Here is a 22,265-nt window from a genome sequence, read left to right on the forward strand (position 1 = left end):
GATGTCATAAGACAGGGAATGTCAAAATACGGAAATGTAAAAATGATTTCTATTTCTATTGATAACTCTAAATCAGTGCGTCTTAGATCAAAATTCTTCTCTGATTAATTCACCATATAAAGATAAACATTTCCAGTTTGTAGGTTTGATAATTTAACTTTTGTAATATATCAAAATATTAGATGGAAGCATCAAGAGTTAATCACAGGCACTTGTTTCAGAATCCCCCCCTCCCCCCCCCCCCCCAATAATATCTTGATATTAAGGTATATTGGAATTTTCTCCCCAGAGAAACGTGCCTTTGGTTGATAGCATCAATACATTTCTATACTTATAAATAATCTGACACTTTGAACTCAATTTGCTCTCATTGGTAAATTAAAATGTTTATTTAAACGAAAAGAAGGTATCGCGGATGCTTTTAATTAACAAATTGAATAGAAATCTTTTAATAAGCAATTTAAATAAAAAATACATGAACTTGAAAGCTTTGGGTTAACAACTTGAATAAAAAGCTTTTGGTTAAAAAACAACTTGAATAAAAAGCTTAAGATTAACAACTTAAGTTAAAAAAAAAATAATAGCCATGCGTCACATCGTACTTTAGGAAACAAAAGTTTCCGGAAAATACTCATCAATGGTACTTTTTCAGTGAAAACCATTACAAAGTAGGGTACAAAACAATTATTTGGATACTGGATTGTGCAAAATGGTGAAAAAAACAACCAACAAATAATTAAATAAATGCATTTTAAAAGTTTCAAACATAGTTTAGAAAGATACTTTTAAAATGTTGACTTTTCCAAACAGTGCTCATTATGTATACTGTTGAATTATTTTTTTTTATCATTCACATATTTAAGTAAATCATACTGCCGTTCTCCTTCTCTGTTGATGCATATGATAGAAAGATTTCAATTCGAATGTAATTACATTTCACCGGGGGTCCGACGTCCGTGAACTTTTTACTCTTTGAAATTCTATTTTGAATCACGTGTAAAAAGGATCAATATATTAATCTGGTTTTTTTTCTCCATTGTTGTGGCATATGATAAAAAGATCATAACATGTAATTTTTCATAACGCATGTATTATCAGCCCTCAAGCCATGTGGCTCTTGGGCTGATACTACACGTATGCGATACGAAAAATGCAATGTAATAATACGACCAAATACAATGAACGTGAATGTCTGTGTAGTGTTTTGTATATCAATATCTGTTTGTTTGTTATTTTTTTCTTTTGGTCCCAGTGTTCTCTGTCTTTATAATATGTGCATACATTTTTGAGTGTCCTATTGTCTTGCCACAATTTAAGCATTGTGTTATTTTTACCTCTTTTCGTTCGTCTTTCGTTTTTATCCATATTGTCAGTTTCATTTCGACTGGTATGATTGGGAATGATGCAACTCAACTAGATTCTAACTTTTTTTTAACGTATTAACGATGGGGATGTATAAAGACAACAGAAGTATACCGGTGTTCAAAAGTAATAAATCGATTACGAGAAAACAAATCCGGGTTACAAACTAAACCGAGGGAAACACATCAACTATAAGAGGAAATTGATGAACAACAGGAACACTAAAATGCAACAAATCAAACGCCAACATACATAGAAACGAACCATTTGACAACAACTGCCATATTACTAACTTGGTACAGGACATTTTTAGAAAAAATGGTGGGTTGAACCAAGTTTTATGGCTAGCTAAAACTCCCACTTATATGACAATGATAAAAATACTGCTAAAATGACAACCCTATGAAACCGTAACCTTTAAAAAAAAACATAATACAAACACGAATATTGGATATACAAAAAAATGAGAGACGTCGTATTCCAATTCAAATTCACACTCGGTATACCAATCATATTCGGAAATCAATCTAATTAAAACGTTATCAGAGATCAATATTTTAATTAGATCGATTCGGAATAAGTCGCGTTTGTGACTTAGCAGACAGACGACATATATATTAAACCTCAATTTAAGACGTGGTAAAAATGTCATTAGTGTCAGTTTAGACACAGAGACATCGTATAGATAAACCAATGCCTGATGGTGTAAAGATATGAAACAGTTCTTCAAGTATCAGTAGTATCTTTTATTTCAAGTTCATAGGGATATACGAGATGCAGGTACTGATGGGTTATTCAGTGATAGGAAATCGTCAATATATCTGAAAGTAAAAGTAAAGAATCTGCCAGGTGCTTTTTCTTTTTGTCTTTTAAAAAGTTCTGAATGAATTCTGCTTCCTACTATAGTACAAAAACAAGTCGGTCAGAATGGGTCCACAATTTGTACCCATCGGAATACTGTCTGTCTGATGAGATATCAACCCTCCATAATCAAAAAAAATATATTGTCGATTAAAAGGTTAAGAATCTTGATAATGTCATCTTCACTGTATTTTCTGATAGAATCAGTGTGATTCTTCACAAAATAATAATTATTATAACCCAAAACAAGAAATTTATATCTACGGCGCATTTATATAGTAAAAGCTCTGTTTAATGAAATGGTGAAGTCGAACTTTCAATTGAGCATGGGGAATAGTTGTGTAATGGTCCTGATGTTGCAGAGTTTGTGATCTAAGATTCAGTAGTAGATCATTAAAAATTTTGGGGATCCACTGGTTGAATATATCTCATCACAATATTTTTGATGGTCGTCTTTTACTGAAGAAAGAAAAGTAGTCAGTACTTTAGAAAGATCATTTAGTCGAACATCTATGTATCGTTCTTAATACGAAGATTTGTGAAGTTTTGGTGTCCATTACTAGTATGTATATAACGGTAGATTTTCTTGTTTTCTTTAATGTTAATATCAAATGCAAGAAGAACAGATTGGCGATTTTGTAAATTTAATCCTTTGTAAAGGATGTTAAAGAATATGTACTATAATGTAGGATAACCAGTTGTGCTGTTTATTCCAAGCTTGTTAATAAGACATTGCGCGTAATGGGTTCTACTGACATATGTACAAAAACAATATTTTTGGAACCTTTATCTGCTGAAACAACGACATATTTGTCATGTAAAGAGGATAAAGCATCCACAACCTCCGGGTTCATGATTGGATAAGAAACCCTAGTGAACATAGAACATCGTTGTTTCTGAATGCATGATCGAATAGCAATAGTCCATTCAGACAAAGTGTGCAGTTCTGGTTCGTGTGGTTCGCGCTTTACCCATTTTCTAGCATAGTGCTCAAATGCATCCATCAGTAACATGAAGATCGTTTTCCAGTTGATGGGCTTAATATAATTATGCAACAATAGGTCACTATGCGACCTTCGACAATGAGTTAGGCCATACCGTATAGTTCTATAAAGGACCTGACTTAAAAACATGTGACAAGATTCAAACGAGAACACCAACGGCATGATTCATTACAAAACAATAAACAAAAAAACAAAAAAACGACATCAACTGAATTATAGGCTCCTGACTTGGAACAGCCGTACATAAAAAAAAAAAAAGCGGACTATATATATAAATATGTTTGTTAGCGCCCGAGAGACCCTCCCCTAACATGTATAACAGTGTCGTGACGGTACAACACAAAAACTCAGTTGGAAACGATGTGATTCATCTATGTCTCAGATTGGCACGAAGCATAATACATTGTACACAATTAACAGGAAAAAAAGACAAAAAGTATCGATCTGAAAGCTATTCCAAAGACAATTAGAACTAATAAATAATTCATGTTCTCCAAGACTAGAGTACCCATCAGTACATATCAAACGGATATTTGTTTAGACGTGGTAAGAATTACGAAATAAACAATAATACTGATAGAAGGTCAGCCTGTTTTTTATTATGACAATACATATGAAATATATATGAGTATGGTAACAAATTTTAATACAAAAAACTGGCTGTAGTCACATGATGAAAAAGGGGTTGCCTGAGATGGGGTTTACAGAATAACTTATAAAGATTATACAAGGAATAAATGGGGTGCTAAAATATAAAAGACATAGAATACGAGGTACTAAAATATAAAGATTGGAGAACACAGAAAGCTGAAATACAAGGGATAGAGAAAAACACACAAAAGAACGGAAAGAGAGTCCCCGCCCAACCAGACGCTATATTTGTATTTAAGGTTTTTTTTTAAAGCTAGGGAAAGTTCTAACATGAACGCTAAGCATATATGATTACTCATTAATGATTATGTACTTTCATTTACGTATCTAGCCTCTTTCAACTTTGAGGCCCCTCATGGGGGGGGGGGGGGGGGTCCTAGTAATCAGATAATCACCATTTTTTTGCCAATATAATCACATAATCATTAAATATTTGCTTATCTTTAGTAATCAAATAATCATAAACTAAAAATACAGTCCTAGGTAATCAAATAATCATGAAATATTTGGCTTAATATTCAAATAATCATTAAAAAAACGGCCAAGTAATCACATAATCAAAAACCCCATGAGGGCCCTCAACTTTATTTCCATTACAAAGTACATGGCCAATGTTTATTAAATCATAGATTTTGTGGTGACATTGACCATTTATACCCTCTAAATTAAATTGGTTTTAAGCGATTGCAAAGTTTGAACAATATTAGGTCTAGATTGACAGGAAGACGTAAGATCTCTATGTGACTATTCACGCTATAAATTATAATTTCAAACGTCATTTTGTCAAGTTTGACGTTTGACGTCAAAATAATGCTAATACATTTTATGACAAAGAAATGGAATAGGGAGAAAAGAGAAGATGCTAGGTCAATTACAATGAAATTGTTTTACACGCGCGAACTCACAAACAAACGCATAGGCTCGAAATGGATGCCAAACTTCACAACATTGCCGAGAGGGGATAAAAAGGTCACACATGTGTTCAAACTTTCACCTTCCATGCACGAGACAGTTTCTGACTTTAAAGGTTAAGGTCATATAGTTCATGCACGAGAAAGATTCTGACTTTAAAGGTTAAGGTCATATTTATTTTTCAGGAATGATTGTCATATATGAAAACATTGCGAAGCACCTCTAACAGTTATTGTCCCTTAATTGGAACTCGTTTTTTTAGTAAACGGCTTCTTAGGTCAAATGTGAAGGTCGTGTATTAACTTTACTTTATTTGGATGCACTTTACCAAGAACGTGAAAAATCAGATACAAAAGTACATATATAAATCATACAAATATCATATCTGCTAGTATATGTTCAAATACCAGTTTATTTTTAGGATGCCCTGCCCAAAATCGGTCTTTGTGACGTTTTTTTTAAATTAAAGCTGCGAAAATTGTATTAAAATATGAGATAATAATTAAGTAAACGTCAGTTTCTGGATTTCCTCATTAGATTAATTGAAGTATACACTATTGTAAGAAAATCGTAATAAGTGAGAGATTATTGGTTTAAACATGTTAAAGTCCGAATGAACAATTCCAACAAATTAAGTTAAAAAGAACCATCAAAGATTTACTTTAATGGAATTCTTTACATTTAAATGCAATATTTTTGAATAAGTGTCACAATCATCTAAGCCTCTTCGTCCTATTCCAGGAATTAATCAATTTTACACTTATATACTGGAATCTTTCAGGAAACAATATCCAGACTTTTTTGCAGAAGATAAATCTAATCAAGAACCAGACATCCGCGCATGTTTTCTTTTAGATACAGAAAAATCTCCTTTGTAGCACTTGGACAATTGGTCAGTTCTAATTCTTCTAGATGTTTAAGTTGTGTCAGTCCACAAAGACCCTGGCTGGAAACTAATGTACAACCTAAAAATTATACAAGACATTATATTCAGTACAAATGTAGCTAACACCCACTTTTCCTAAAATGTAAAATTTACGTAATCAGCTTGAAAAAGACATATTTAATAAAATATTATATATATGTCCAGAATTCTTGGAATTGTCTGAAAAAAAGATGGATTACAATTACTTCTATCTTCATTTGATATATCTCATTCTGTGCCGTTCATTCAAAAGTAATTTGCACTGATGAGCATGTTTTGAAATATTACTGTGAAAATCATCCACTGCACTTAACTCGGAACGACTTACAGTTTGACAAACTAAATATTCCATAGACTATATCGACACTTTCTATTGTTGGAGAACATATGCTGATATTTAGATCCGATGTCATGTTTACGTCCCGAAGTTGGGTTGATGAACTTATCCGACTTATCCTGTCGTCAATACTAACTATCATGTCATAGAACACAGTCAACACACCCACTAAGTAAGGTTTGGATTGGGGTCTTGCATTTCTGCTTCCTTTAATGTTTATGTCATTGTTAGGTAATTTTTGTCTGTTCTTTGTATTTTGCTCATTATTGTATATTTTTTGTACTTGCTCATTATTTATATTTTATATTCTATATTTTCCAGCACAAAATCATTCTCTATAGTCTTACATATTTTTTTCCACTTAACTATTTTTAAACCCATTTTTTCTGTAGAATTTGCCCATTTTCCTGTAAACCGATCTTCCAGACCCTCAAAATAAGACCACACTGGGAGCTCCTTTCGGACAGAAATATAATTTGTACTTTCATTGTAGCTGTCTGACAGCACGTAGTATTGTTTTGTTTTCAGCTTCACCGATCTCCTTAATAAAGACGTGTTTAGTCGCCACTTCTCTGCGGAGTTATTGACATTTTGGACTATAAGCGGATAAGTAGCACTGGAATTGAATTCTAAATTAATGTTCCTATCAACACAGGATATTAATAGTTCCACAATGCCCACGTGTGATTGTGAAACAATGACTTCACTATTAATCCAATTTAAAAAGTACATTTGTAAGCCTTCGACTGGGTTTGTTGGCGCAGTAAGGGCTTGTCATTCTAACACACCAATGTTTAAGGATGATTCGTTCTATTGATTCAAGTTCATATTATTTATTTGCTTCTAGGAAGGAATTTCGACATGTAGGTTAATTCTTGAATGTTGTTTTTAATCTTCACATATAACGATTCGAATGTGAAACTCTGAACGAAAATATATCAGTGATTGAAAAACTGAACGAATGTGTCTTCTTAAAGGAACTGAATAGCATTTTTTTTACTGGGATCAGAAATAAATCGACGAAATAATTGTGTATATATATATAGTTGTCCATAGAATCATATTATAACACAAATCTCGACTTAAAGTTCACATTCGACAATGTTCGTATAAATCAGACATTACTACAAGACAATTATTCGCAAACCGTATGCAATAGTACACTACAGTTTTGATATGTGAAAAAAAACGAGTTTTAGGTTAAACTTAAATTGAAAGAAATGCACATATAACTGTTATTATAGTTTCCAATTTTCTTTTTATGGAAATACTAACGTTAAGTTATTTTACTACCTTACCTGCTAATGAAAGTACCCGTAAATTCTTCATTGTGTAAATATGCTGAAGACCAAAATCCCGAACTTGAGTGCACCAACGTAAGTAGAGTTTCTGTAAAGATGTCATGGTTGACAAATATCCGACACCTATATCTGTCACGTGGGAACATCTGTAAATATATCAAATACAACATCAATGTCATATGTTCAAGATATTTGCTTAAGAGATAGAGTAATGTTAATGCCTATATGCCATCCTTACAAGTAGCAGGAGATCTTGACTATAAAGACACATTAGATCAGATCTCAGAAATAATAGAAAAATACAAAGACTCTTACCAGACAATTATTTGTGGGGACATGAATGCTTCATTCCACAGAGATAACAGAAGACGTGACCAAAATTTAAAGGAGTTCATGAGCAACAACAATCTATCTTTAGCCAACAGATATCCAAAGGCTCCAACATTTTTCCATCACAATGGGAAGTACACCTCCCAAATAGACTAAATAATGTTCCCCGAAACTACAACTGGGATACTAAACTCCAATATAGTCATAGAGGACAGACATCCTACGAACACCTCAGATCACACTCGCGTGACGGCTAATATACCCATGAAGATCGACAAAACCTCAACTCAACTAGTCAAAATCTACACTAGACCAAATTGGGCAAAATGTGATAAGAACATATACACATCAACGTTAAAACAAGAGCTGGAATGCGAAAGCCGAGGAAAAGAAAGTAGTGTGGAGGAACGTATCAAACTTCTTGAAAAATCAATTCACAAGGCAGGAAAAAAATCCATACCCAAATATAGACAACTCAAAAGTCTAAAAACAGTAGGCAAGGGTATTTGGAACAGAAAAATAAGCGAAGCATCTAGAGACTCAAAGAATGCCCACACTGTATGGAAAAGGAAAATGAATAGTCATCAAAATGCTGACATAGAAAAAATCAATATGACTATCAAAAAGCGAAAATTAAGGCAGCTACAAAGACAAGCCTACGCCTCCAAGAAAGAAAAATTTATCAACGATATCATGCAAGCCTCCCAGAAAGACAGCAAAACCTTTCATAAACTTGTGAAACAACAAAGATCTAAACATGATACCAACACAGATATACTATATATTGGAAACAAAGCGTTCGAAGGAGAAAAGATTCTATCAGCCTGGCAAACACATTTTGAAACACTGGGAACACCAAACTTTGATGAAAATATTTTTGACCTGGAGCGTTTAGAATTATCAAAATTACAAAATAACATCATACCGGAATTGGACATTCAAAAAGAAGAAATAACAAAAGCTACACCAACAGAAATTGAATCTGCAATTAGAAAATTAAATACAGGAAAAGCTTCCGATGAAAACGGCATCGTATCGGAACACTACATACATGCCATTGATGTAATCACTGATGAAATAACTGACATTATAAATCAAATTTTTGAAGAATAAGACGTACCTCAGAGTCTAAAAAATGGAATTTTGACACCTGTTTTGAAAAAGAAAAAAGATAAAACAATACCTGGAAACTACAGAGGTATTGTTGTCACTAGTATATTCTCCAAGATATTCGAAACAATCATAAAAGACAGACTAGAACCTGAGCTATTTCCATCACAAAATAATCTACAGAGGGGATTCACAGAAGGCGCATCAAGCCTATTTACAGCTTTTATAGTCTCTGAAACAACTATGCTATACAAGTTCCTAAAGATTGTACTAGAGCTATTAACATTAGACGCAGAAAAAGCTTTTGACACTGTTACCCATGAAATAATGCTGAACAAAATGTTCCATGATGGGATTAGAGGAGATATGTGGGTATTACTGAAAAACATCTATACCAATATGACACTGCAAGTTAAATGGGGAGACCAAACAACCCAACATGTCAACATACAACAAGGAATACGTCAAGGAGCTAAACTATCTACTCTCCTGTACAAAAGGTATAACAGCACTATCCTAAATGCAATCACAGGCAGTCACCTTGGAGCAAAGATTGGTACCCGTTAGTACTCTACAAAATCTGGAAAACATATGTAGTCCCAAGATATCTCTATGGTCTGGAAGTACAAATCTGCACAAAAGCTGATATATATGAGCTGGAAAAACTACAGAGGAAAATATTTAGACAATTTCTCAGTCTACCTGAAAGGACTGCATCCTCTGCCCTATATATTCTCCTAGGAGCTGAACCAGTTGAAACTGTACTAGACAGAAATATGCTTTCGTTATTCCTTACAATCTCTCGGCTAGATAATGCAATAGAAAAGAAAATCCTAAAATGGGAACTTGAAATCGGAAAGGACTTCACAGAATCCTTCATAAACAGAATAGACAAAATTTTAAATAAATACAGTCTGCCAAATCCAAAAGAAATTTTAGAAAACCCGCCATCAAAATACAAATGGAAAAACATGCTGAAAAAAAACATAAATACATACTGGTCAAATATCTGGAAAGAGGAATGCTTGATAAAAACAACGATTAGGTACTTGACAATCCAGGAAAATCCTACTGAAAACCCACATAATATCTGGAAAGCTGCCAGAAACAATCAGAATGACATTCGAAAAGCAGAATTCAAAAGTAGACTAATAACTGGAACCTACATGCTACAAACAACTAAAGCAAAATTTAGCAAAAATCAAATTTCAGGAATATGTGAGCTATGTACCAAAGCTGAGGAGGACATTAAGCACTTTCTGCTGGATTGTGAGTCTCTGGAGAGTGTTCGTCTAAAACAGATGAACAAACTTTTATCTCTAACCGAGTTGAAAGGGGGAGGTGATAAAGCTATTTATAAAGAGGAGGATGTACTTCAAATTATAATGGACTGCTCGAAGCTATCAACAACTAGCCTATCCCACCTAAAAGCAATTGACCTGATAGAAATAGAAAAACAATCTCAAACTTTCTGTCACCAAATGCATAAGGAGCGCACCAAAATACAAACACGATGATACATGAAGTAGAGGCTGAAGTGAAACCGCTGAATCATCCAAGTACTTTTCTTCAAGACCCTCAGCAAAGTGAATTTACATTTAAACAACAACACTGTTATTGTATCCAGCTATATAAACTGCATATATATATATACAAAACGGAAAGATGGACCAAGCAGTCTGCATGGAATGCCAAGCTAACTGCCCCCATCTACGACTAGATTAGCTGCTTACATCTAATTATATGCTAAGACCTTGGCAGAAGTTCACCTTTTACTTAAATTTTACGATATATACGAAAGTTTTCAGTTTTTTGTTCTTTTACTAGCTAAAGATAATTTTTTTTTATTTTTTAATTGGTTACCTTATCTATTAAAAGCAATTACCATACTGCCATATTTTTAATCCCATTTATATTCTTTTTTGTTTGAACTACTTATTTTTACCTTTTACCCTTTGATTTTATCATTTTTCTGTCACATTTAAATCTTTTAATTCCTTAAGCATATGATAGTAACGTCTCATAAAAAGGGATCAAAACTGTTTTTAAAAATTATAAACTCTAACCTAGGTAGAATCATAAATGATGTAAATAGCACATAATTTTAAACTATTGTTCTTAAAATTCACAGTTTTACCTGTATATAAGGTTTTTTAAAACTTAAGCACCACACCTCACTGTAAATATCTGTAAATATTTTAAAACCATATATCCCCAAGTGGGAGTGCTCCGATATATAACGGAGGAATCTACCTGAACAGAACAGAAGGAGAAAAAAATGGGGGGGGGGGGCTCATAGAAATCGGTATTAAACACTTGCCAAACAAAACAAAAAGACTTCATCAGCTATAAGATTATAAGTTCTTTTTTTATGTTGTACTGTTATACCACTGTCCCAGGTTAGGGTGAGGGTTGGGATCCCGCTAACATGTTTAACCCCGCCTCATCATAACAGGCAGTCGGGGGGCTCCCTTTTTAATTTCTGGTCTGCCACTGTGTTTGCAGCCACGTTCGGTCGAAATGGCGACGTTTAATCTGATGTCCAATGAACAGAGTGTCACCCAAGGGTTCCTTGTAACACTGACTCTGTGGGGTCCGTAGTTGTCTCGATTTAAAGTATACTTTCACAAGCGACAGGCTAAATTCCCCGATCTATGACTGTTTTTATAGAGGGTATCGTACAGTTTCGTTGTGTTTAACTGTAAGAAACATTTGAAGTCTGTGCTGTTTAAAATAGTTGTATAAGCGGCATGCTAGTAGTTTGTTAACTGAGATCAAGACGGAGTATCACATGCACTGCTGGTGTTGTGATATCTGTATTGCAAGCATCATGCGGATGCTTCTTTCGAATTCGTTCCTATATTGTTTATTTTTCGGACTTCAATCTAAAATGTATATAAGCAACAGTATTCTTGGTAATGTGTCTGTATCTAAATAGCATTGATTACAATTTAATTTCGGCGACATATTGTAATTAAAATGTTGAAAAATCTGTCAATTTATTATAAACGAAACATGATATTGTTAAATTCGTCTTAAAATGTACCCTATTTTGACCTTGTGTCAAAAATAAAGAGTAAATCGGCATTCAGTGCTCTTACATTTTATGGAGACGTTCTTCATATGAAAAGGTGAATAGGTGGTGTGATTGCCAAAGAAAATCCCCCCCCCCCCCCCGAGACCATATATCGTTGAATTAGAAAAAAATATATATAAGTAACCGTACGGCCTTCAACAATGAACAAGCCCATGCCGCATTGTTAAGGATAAAAGGTCCCGAAATTACAAATGTAAAACAATTCAAACGAGACCCTATTACTATCTGATTAACGTACAACACACTAAACGACAAACAATTAAGATATACAGCAACAAACGACATTCACGAACAGGCTCCTGACTTATAGGACAGACACGTAATAGCATCAGGATTCATAATCCCTTTCGGGTTAGAAACAGCACGTAATATAGATCTCTATAAATATGGTCATGTAGAGGTTATTACTGGTGAAATCAATACAAAACGATAGTTTGATCACACGAGAGGAATTCGATATATACAAAATATAAACTTAACTAGAGTATACGAAGTGGATTAGTATCAGTTCAAGGTTTCCACAGCTGTAATAGGCTAGCAGACATTAAAAATAAATAGCACGGCGGGAAGAAACTATATAAAGCTGATCAATGTAAAATGGTCTTAAATCCAAGATTCAAAAATCTATAGCAATATCAATAATTAAGAACGTGGGAAGCTATAGCGACCTGGTGAGTCACCGCTTTATCGAGCGGTTTTATTCTCTCTTAATTGGTCCTGAGCATCTATATTTGTGTTGAACCACTCTATAGTGCCAATCAACTTCCGTATGAAAATTGGTACTTTAAGGTCGATATATATATATAAAGTTGTATAACTGAAAAATATATATGGTGGTTTTTTTTTCTTATAAAATAATTTGCTGAAATGTACAGTTTAATTGTCATAACGTCTGTTTCAGAAATCGGGAGCGGATACCGACATGAAACAATATTCAGAAAAAATGTTACATTATAAAACTTGATGAATGCCATGCAGTAATTCAGCCAGTCGATTTAAGACAGGCGACCACCAAAGATTGTCCAAAAAGGAAACACATGTACGAGGGGCTTGGTGTGGGTTTTCCTATCTTTATTCTTTGAAGTGTATGGATATTTTCACTATTCTTTTTTTTATTTTCTATTCTTTGTATTAAAGAACTCCATTACTCTCTATTATATGTACTTTATATTGTTGCCTTTTTTCTCTATACGTTCTGTTTGCTCTATTTTCTCTCTCATTATTCTCTCTATTCTATAAATCCAATTCATATCCTCATGAATTAGTTACAATATGTCCAAATCAAAAGCCTCCATAAGATGAAACATTTAAAAATAAACGACCATCCCCCTATATATAAATCCAGTAAATTACAAAGTAAACGAGAATTAAGAAGGGGATGTGGGTAAACTTTAGCAAGACAGTAAACCAACAGCAAAACAACAAGCATTCGAAGACATCCATGGTTGTAACTGTACGCACATTCGCGGTTAGGTTTTGATATTTATAAACTTACCTATCAAGGGTCAGTTGTTCGAGTTGACTCAGATCACAAGCAATATATTCTAGTGAGGAATCTGTAATCCGAGGACACCATGACAGGTCTAAGGATCTTAACTTCCGAAGATTTTCGGTAATAAGTTCTATTCCATCGTCTGTTACCTTACTACACCCTGATAAACTTAGAACAGCTAGATTTGGAAGAGAATGTACGATATTCACAACCCCATGGTTTGTAACTTCCCAACAAGACTGAAGTCTGAGAACACTGAGAGAATAGCTCTGTTTTGTACTAAAAAAAGCTAAGGCAGTGTCAGTCACATGATAAGCCTGTATGTTCAGTTCATAAAGCGCCGGAAGTAGCTGAGCAATAGCCCCAATTGTGTCGTCTGCAACATTTATGCAATCTTTAATGGATAAGGACACGATTTTAGGGTTAAGACATGACCACATACCCGTTTCTGTTAGTTCGTTACATCCGTTCAGTTCTAACTTATAAAGACATGGAATTTTCTTACACAAAATTTCAAGACCGACATCAGTTATATTAGAATTTCGTAAACATATAAACCTGATTTGCTTTTTGAATATCGCACAATGGTTAATAAAATCAGCAATTTCTTCGTCTATTGCGCCAAAAAAGCAAATCGAATCAAAACATCTAATTTGCAAACTCTCATAAAACAATCGTTTAAATTCCTCTGTTTTACCAAGATTACGCAGAATAATGACAGGCATTACATTTTCCCAGTACTTTGGATGGTAAAGTATATTTTTCCAAGTGTGACAAACTCGAGACAGCATGCCTCGTTCTTCAGCAGAAAAATAGTAGAAAAACTTCGATAAAAATCTGTCATCCATGAACAATTCGTGGATAGTATCAGGTTGGTGCCGTCCAAAAAGACTTCTGATTTTTCGTGCTATGAGTGGCTTTGGGGAACGGACCACACGAGCACTCATCGCAGAACTTCCGTTTGAAACATGTTTATTTATATTAATTGATGTTTCACGTGTCGTTGAAATTGAAATATGATTTGTTGAGACATGCGTTGTCGTCTGTTGTTGTTCCTTGCTGAATCGTAATCCTCGGATTCCATTCGATAATTCCATGTATGCTTTTCGAATCGTTGACATTTTGAATTTAATTTCCGATTGAATATAAATAAGAAATTAACATTTACTGTCATTATTCCATATTCATAGATTCTACCAATACAAATTAACCGATCAATGGTTATTTATAAGTCCATTTTGTAGGAAACAGATATTATAAAATCATTACTCACGGACGAAAATAGATGAAAACTGATAAGGTTCTATAAAAGTCAGAATAAACAATTTTTCCAATCATTACTCCACTGTAAGAATATTTCCTTATTTTTGAACGTGAAGTCTTTGTTCCAGTATGATAACTGACGACTTGGATCGCTTCACTTGAGGCTAGCGTGGGATCGATGTTAAAACTCGATGGATCGATATTCTAATGGATGATGGTTATATTAGCCATGAAGGATGCATTACTATATGAATAAAAGAAGCTGTGGGGGTTAACTCAACAAGACAGCAATCAACTACAGCAAGTTAACCAAAATAAGACATTTATATCAATACAAATATTTTATTACTATATGATTTTATTTCCCCAAATCACAATTTGAAAAGGATAAATCTTAGTTTATTTAATTTATCTTTAATGAAGCAACGGGAAGAGCTCAAACGTCAAAATAATTTATTACATCGAATGAAAAACAAAAAATAAACTATTCTTTTTTATTTTTTCTGTTTTTAGTAGTTCAGACAGGAAATTTAATGAGGTTCACGCAATTTTCTTGGCAGCGCCTGTATTCGAATGTATGTCGGGAATCTATTTTATTCGGGGATGAACATTAAGACCCAGGCGAATTTCGCCTCGTTCAGTACGAAGTACGTCCATTTTCTATCTTTTTTTGGCGCTGATCGCAAATCAATCCTCTTTTTATTTGTTGTTCGATATTGTAAACCAGAATAACATTTTTAAAAGACATATTTGTCCATCCAACAACTTTTGTTTACGTGTATAATCTAGGTATATTGCATACGTGTTTTGTAAACATTTATCCTACAACCACCTAACTTTTGTACAATGGGAAAGATATTCAAATATTATAAATTTGTGCTTGTACAAATGAAGTTTTTCCTATTCCATGTTGAACAAGCGGTTTCATTCATGTGTCCTCTTCGCGATCCGCGTTGAACTATGTCGATTTTATTTGAAAAATTAGTCAATGATTTAGATTTCAATAACTATAAGATTATCTTATAATTCAACGAAGTATTCAGGATTAAAACAATACATGTCATGACAGTGTCGGCAAATCTCCGATGAATTGTAATGAAGCAACATAAATTTGTACAAAACGGCGATCGCTTCCACCAAGGATTTGTATAGTCTAACTATACAAATCCTTGCTTCCACTTTTAGCACTCAAATATTTATTGCAAAACACTTGACCGTAATTTGTTTTACTTTAAATAATATCACATTTCATTATATTTAACGATGTAAACCTTTTTTTGTGAAAGAGCTTTATAATAATCTTTTATCGATTATGTCCCATTATCGGATATATATCTATCTGGTAAAGGTCGTGTTTATAGAATATCGGATATCTCGTATATCATACAATACATATGTCCCAAGATCGTTTTATCATTCCATATTTTTAACTGATTAAGAAATGTGAACTCAGTCCTGCAACTTTCCATTGTTTATCTATTACAAAATAAAAGATACAGTCGAGCATCACTGATGAGTCTTTTGTATACGAAACGCGCGTCTGGCGCAGATACTAAATTTAGTCCTGGTATCTATGATGAGTTTATTGACAACCACTCCACTGCTGGTGGAGATTTATTTCCCTAAGGGTTTCAATAGCCCAGTAGCCAGCATTGTGCTGACATGAATTGTCATTGATATGGTTATATTTATAAATTTACTGTTTACACATTTTTGAATTTGTTGAAATACTAAGGCTTTTCTACATCAGGCATAGATTACCTTAATTAGCTGTATTTGGCAAAACTTTTATGAATTTAGGTCCTCAATGCTCTTCAACTTCGTACTTTATTTGGCTTTTTTTAAAACTTTTTTTGGATTCGAGCGTCACTGATGAGTCTTTTGTAGACGAAACACGCGTCTGACGTATATACTAAATTTAGTCCTGGTATCTATGATGAGTTTGTTTATATTTCCAAATAATGTCCTAAGACAGGTGTTTAATCATCTATGGCATACACAACTTGTACATGAAAATTAAAACTCCGATGCCAGGAATCATGACAGAATCATGACAGGACCGATAGGGTGAAACCCATAAATCATGTTTGAATAAGCGAGTTACATGTAGATGTGTTTTCTGTGCAAGTTTTTACAAATTGGTCCTAGCTTCTCTGTAAGTAGTATGTGCAATTTTAACTGTTTTGCAAAAAATGGGGTTTAAATACGAATTCACATGAAGTGAGAGTTTCATTATATAATATGCAAGTTACAGATATCGTGTTGCAACTTTGAAATCAAAATCCTCTAAATGGATCTTCCGTTTAGATTTGTGCTTAAAATATTTGATGGACTGTTGCAACTTGCAAGGAATTATTAATGCATCTTTCCTATGCAAATCTTAATACCCTACCTTTTAACCCAATGCTTCCATTTATTAATGAAAAATGCTTGCTACTGGACGTTAAGAATACACATGTTTGTCATTTGCAACAGACCAAAACACAAAACAACTATTACCACTGAATCATTAAAATGAGGTCAAGGTCAGATGACACCTGCCAGTTGGACATGTTCATCTTACAGTGCCTCCATTCACCGAATATACTGGGCCTATACTTCCTTGTATCTGAGATATGGACCTAAAAGACTTAACGTTGTTCACTGATCCATGAAATGAGGTCGAGGTCAAGTGAAAACTGTTAAGGGCATGATAGCCTTGCAAGGTATGCACATATCAAATATAGTTATCCTATTACTCACAATAAGAGATAAATAAACATTTACAAAAAATCTTATTTTTTTTTCAAGTAGTCACTGAACCAGGAAAATGAGGTCAAGGACAATGGCCATGTGACAGACGGAAACTGTGTAGCATAAGGCATCTATAAACGAAATATGAAGCATTCAGGTCTTCCACCTAAATTATAAAGCTTTTTAAGAAGTTAGCTAACAAAGCTGTGGCCACCACTGGATCACTTTCCCTTTAGCCAGCTTTCTGCAACAAAAGTTGCAGGCTCGACAAAAACTAAATACCACTGGTTTCAAAATCTGACTTGTTCTGGGATCTTAAAACTTTTGGACACGGTAGGAGTTCAAAGCTGCAGCTCCAACTAACCTTGACATGTCAACCACACACATTATTGGTACTCCTCTGCATTTTCAACATTTGCTTTGCAATCCACCTTTTCAACATTTGCATTGTGCACCTATTTTTCTAAAGTAGCCCCATTCAAAACACGAACTTTGCCTTTTCATATTATTGAGTCCTCATTCCCAGCCCATGTCCTCCTAAACCAGTGAATCATGCTTCATGATATAATGCTATTGTGCAATTCCTATTTGACTCTTTGATCAAAACCATTTAAAAAACGATATTTGAGGTTTCCCATAACAAAACATGATTTAATCTTCTAAGTGGTGTCAAGTTGGTAAATCGAGTGAGGGGTTTTTAATATGTATACTCTGTTCACAATACTACATGTTTTAATGTTAAAAATGAGCAATTATTTTCGTTTTTGTTCATTGTTAAAGACTTTCTGTGTCATTTAGCTTCTTGTGAAGAGTGGTCTCATTAGCAATCATACCACATCTTTTTTTCTTCTAATAAACAATGCTTTAAAATAACAGCTAAAAATTTAATTAAAATCATCATTTTAAAACACTGTGTCAATGGTTATAAAACCAGTGATATAGTCTCCATACAGAAAGTCCTCCAGCAGTGACAGCTACGATATTTTGAAGCCATTTTCGTCGAGTGTCATCACGTCTTATTAGTATTACTGGGCTACTACTTGACAAATTATGTAATGGAAGCTTTTCTATGTTCTTCATGCTAGTTTCAATTTGATATTTACAACATGGATCATTTGATGACAAGGCATACAGTCCTGAGGATAAAATGCTCATAGTTGCAAACGGCAAATAGATGAATACTTTGTCACTCTTTGTGTACATCACACCAAGGGCTATAACTCCAGAAACAACAGACACTTTGTGGAAGAAATTTCCCACTTTGATCCATCTTACAGTTAGTTCACCAACAAGATGTGGTTCAATGATGATGAATTTTGCTTTGGATTCTAAGGCTGTTTCAAGTTCTTCCTCTGCCTCATCTTGCTGGTCTTCACTTCTGTCTTTGATAGTGATGTACCTTGGAGGTGGCTGACTAAAAAATAAAATTATTCTTATTACATGTATTATATATAGAAATGTAATTCTGGAATAACTACAATAAATTCGATAAAAACAGTTCCTTTGAAAATTAAAGAAGCTAATTAGATTCTCCACATAGGTGACATGAATGTTTTAGTTTGTTTGTGTCTAGAGATATAAAAAGCGTTGACTGTGCACAATTTTTAGAATGATGCGATTCTGCACTTCATACAAATATACTGAAGTTACAAAAAGAAGAATTTTTAATTCTTAAATGTTATTATATATCAGTATGGACATAAAATTGAGAATGGAAATGGTGAATGTGTCAAAGAGACAACAACCCGACCAAATAAAAAACAACAGCAGAAGGTCACCAACAGGTCTTCAATGTAGCGAGAAATTCACGCACCCGGAGGCGTCCTTCAGCTGGCCCCAAACCAAATATATATTAGTTCAGTGATAATGAACGCCATACTAATTTCCAAATTGTACACAAGAAACTAATATAAAAATAATACAAGACTAACAAAGGCCAGAGGCTCCTGACTTGGGACAGGCGCAAAAATGTGGCGGGGTTAAATATGTTTGTGAGATCTGAACCCTCCCCCTATACCTCTAACCAATGTAGAAAAATAAACGCATAACAATACACACATTAAAATTCAGTTCAAGAGAAGTCTGAGTCTGATGTCAGAAGATGTAACCAAAAAAATAAAGAAAATGACAATAATACATAAATAACAACAGACTACTAGCAGTTAACTGACATGCCAGCTCCAGACTTCAATTAAACTGACTGAAAGATTATGATTTCATCATATGAACCTCAGGCACAATCCTTCCCGTTAGGGGTTTAGTATCATACCATCATAACATATATATGAGAAGATGTATGGTTGGATTAGGTTTCGGTATGTAAGAGAGAGTTGTTCCCCTTTTGTCAGTATCTTGTATTTTTGTTTGTGACATCATCCTTGTCTGATCAAGGATTTGTATCCGATATAACTATACAAATCCTTGGTCTGATTAAATTATAGAAAATGGAAGATGTGTTTTTATCTGTCTGTATATAATCTCATTCCATCCTTGCTACCAGAATTATTCCCCAAGTCTATAAAAGTAAAACATTATAAGCTTAGTCTTAAGACATGGTACAATGATTTCCAATGAGACACCTATCTTGTCAGCAATTAATGCTAACTAAAAGTCCTGTTTAGACCTCAACATGACAACATTTAGTTAATGTGAATGTGTGTGTAGTATCAATTTTAAAAGACTGCAAGTGCTTCTTCTTCTTGTCTTCGTATAAGCATCCTTTAAAAGGATCACCACCATGATTTATGGTGTGCATATAGGAAGCATTTGGAGTCTGTATCTGTACAGATTAATGTGAGCATTTGCCTACCCGCCATCCCAGCCAGGTCGTGATGGGTCTTATAATCAGAAAGTAAACCTTCCCTAAACATAATACAATAAAACAAAATAAAAAATACCAACTCACACACTCACTTGATTCGCTCAGTCCCCAAAGTATAAAAAGTGTATTTTTTCTATGTATCAAATATCCTTTTTTTTTGCAAATTATGTCCAAAACAAAATATATTCAAAGTCAGAGATCATTGTATTTAAATCTGTAAGTACTAAATTTAATTTTGCCAAAACATTAGAATTTATATAATTATTTGTACCAAGTAGTTACCGTATATCATATCCTTGTTTTGTACGGAAGAAGCAGAAAATTTGTAAGGGTTCCGCGGAACCCAGTGTCTCGCCTATTTTTGCTGTAACTCGCAGGCTCAACAACAATGAGGAAAAAAATCGATAAAAATATTCCTCTTGTTACTATTTTATGATTGTAAGAAAATTTAGAAGTGAATTAAAGAAAAAACGGAGTTATCTTTTTACAAACTTTACTTCTGGATACAATCTTATGATCATAAATAAGCTTCTGTCCAAGTTTGGTACAAACCCAGGATAGTTTAAGAAAGTTATTAAAATTTTAAAAACTTTAACCACAGAGTGAATGTTTTGTTTCCCCGCAGAAAACTATGTCCATTTATAGTAAAATACAGAAAAAATGGAATTTTATTTTTACAAAATTTACTTCTGGATACTATCTTATGATCATAAGCAAGCTTCTGTCCAAGTTTGGTACAAACCCAGGATAGTTTGAGAAAGTTATTAAAATTCTAAAAACTTTAGCCACAGAGTGAATGTTTTGTTTCCCTGCAGAAAAAACTAAGTCCATTTATAGTAAAATACGGAAAAAATGGAATTTTATTTTTACAAAATTTACTTCGGGATACTATCTTATGATCATAAACAAGCTTCTGTCAAAGTTTAGTAGAAATCCAGTAAAGTTTAAGAAAGTTATTAAAATTTCAAAAACTTTAACCACAGAGTGAATATTTGTTGACGCCGCCGACGACGCCGACGCCGACGGAATGTAGGATCGCTTAGTCTCGCTTTTTCGACTAAAGTCGGAGGCTCGACAAAAAGGGGGAGACATATACGGCGTGTGAAAACGGAATAGGCCTAGTCGGTCATGATTCTTGTGGGAGTTGAGATGGAAAATATGCTTTAAAGAATAATAACTTGCTGGTGCCTGATAAGAATAACAGCTATAGGCAATAAATGAATGAGATAAAATAAAAGTCATTACTTTAAAAAGTCCGCCATCCGATTCGGTACGCCCTCTGTCGGTGAAGTGCTAAATTAACGAACTACATTTATTCGACCTAATAAACTCGACCCTAAAAAATGTATTGGAGCAACACATTTTTTTTTAAAACTTGCTGATAATTTCTGTTTTTTACTTGTAATTTTCAATGTAAATCAGTCCGAGGATTTGTATAGTAACTATATAAATCCTTAATTTTCTATACACTTCTCATATCCTGATAACTGACAGATTTTGTTTATATATAAAAGTCGAGGAAATAACAATCCAACAACAAATATCCATTCTTTTTCCCAACATGGTTTGCCATAGTCTATACAATATACAAATTTATAAATCATTCCAAATGTTTAAAAAGGTTTAAAATATATTCAACAAACAAACTATTTACCAACTGACATAGAATTTTCCAACTGACATAAAATTATTTACCAACTGACATAATATTATTTTATACCAACTGATATAAAATTAGATCATACCATAAGCAACATGAGTACTATGTTTTAAGTTGATTGGAATTCAGCTTCATCAAAAACTACCTTGAACAAAAACGTTAACCTGAAGAGGGACAGACAGACAGACGGACGGACGAACGAACGAACGAATGAACAGACAAACAAACAGACGGATGAATAGACCAGAAACCATAATGCCCCTCTACTATTGTCATGATCATAGGTGGGGCATAAAAATATATAAAAAAATACTTCCTGACTTTGGACAGACTGATATAAAGCCTGTATAGTTTAAATGTTGTCATTGACATGTCTATCATATTTGATTTTCGTAAATTATGCCGA

At 33.8% G+C, this 22,265-nt stretch overlaps 2 protein-coding genes across 2 annotated transcripts; both read right to left on the reverse strand.

Moving 5' to 3' along the window:
- Positions 1–3,806: 3,806 nt before the first annotated feature.
- LOC134724532 (F-box/LRR-repeat protein 16-like) lies at positions 3,807–14,898 on the reverse strand. The gene is made up of 3 exons (XM_063587617.1): positions 13,386–14,898; positions 7,351–7,499; positions 3,807–5,755 (listed from the first exon to the last, which is right to left on the reverse strand). Exons 1-3 carry the CDS (start codon positions 14,501–14,503, stop codon positions 5,607–5,609), a joined length of 1,416 nt encoding a protein of 471 aa, XP_063443687.1. The 5' UTR covers positions 14,504–14,898; the 3' UTR covers positions 3,807–5,606.
- Positions 14,899–18,248: 3,350 nt separating this feature from the next.
- Positions 18,249–21,520, reverse strand: LOC134724533 (transmembrane protein 11-A, mitochondrial-like). The gene is made up of 2 exons (XM_063587618.1): positions 21,445–21,520; positions 18,249–18,792 (listed from the first exon to the last, which is right to left on the reverse strand). The coding sequence occupies exons 1-2, from the start codon at positions 21,459–21,461 to the stop codon at positions 18,294–18,296; spliced, it is 516 nt and encodes a 171-aa protein (XP_063443688.1). The 5' UTR covers positions 21,462–21,520; the 3' UTR covers positions 18,249–18,293.
- Positions 21,521–22,265: the final 745 nt, after the last annotated feature.

Source organism: Mytilus trossulus, chromosome 7 (assembly GCF_036588685.1).
Source record: "Mytilus trossulus isolate FHL-02 chromosome 7, PNRI_Mtr1.1.1.hap1, whole genome shotgun sequence".
NCBI lineage: Eukaryota > Metazoa > Mollusca > Bivalvia > Mytilida > Mytilidae > Mytilus > Mytilus trossulus.

Coding starts and splice junctions, on each gene's coding strand:
- LOC134724532 (XM_063587617.1), bottom strand. CDS start 14,503: ATGTCAACGATTCGAAAAGCATACATGGAATTATCGAATGGAATCCGA. Junction 7,500..13,385: donor GAACAACTGACCCTTGATAG/GTAAGTTTATAA, acceptor ATATATTTACAG/ATGTTCCCACGTGACAGATA. Junction 5,756..7,350: donor ACGGGTACTTTCATTAGCAG/GTAAGGTAGTAA, acceptor TATAATTTTTAG/GTTGTACATTAGTTTCCAGC.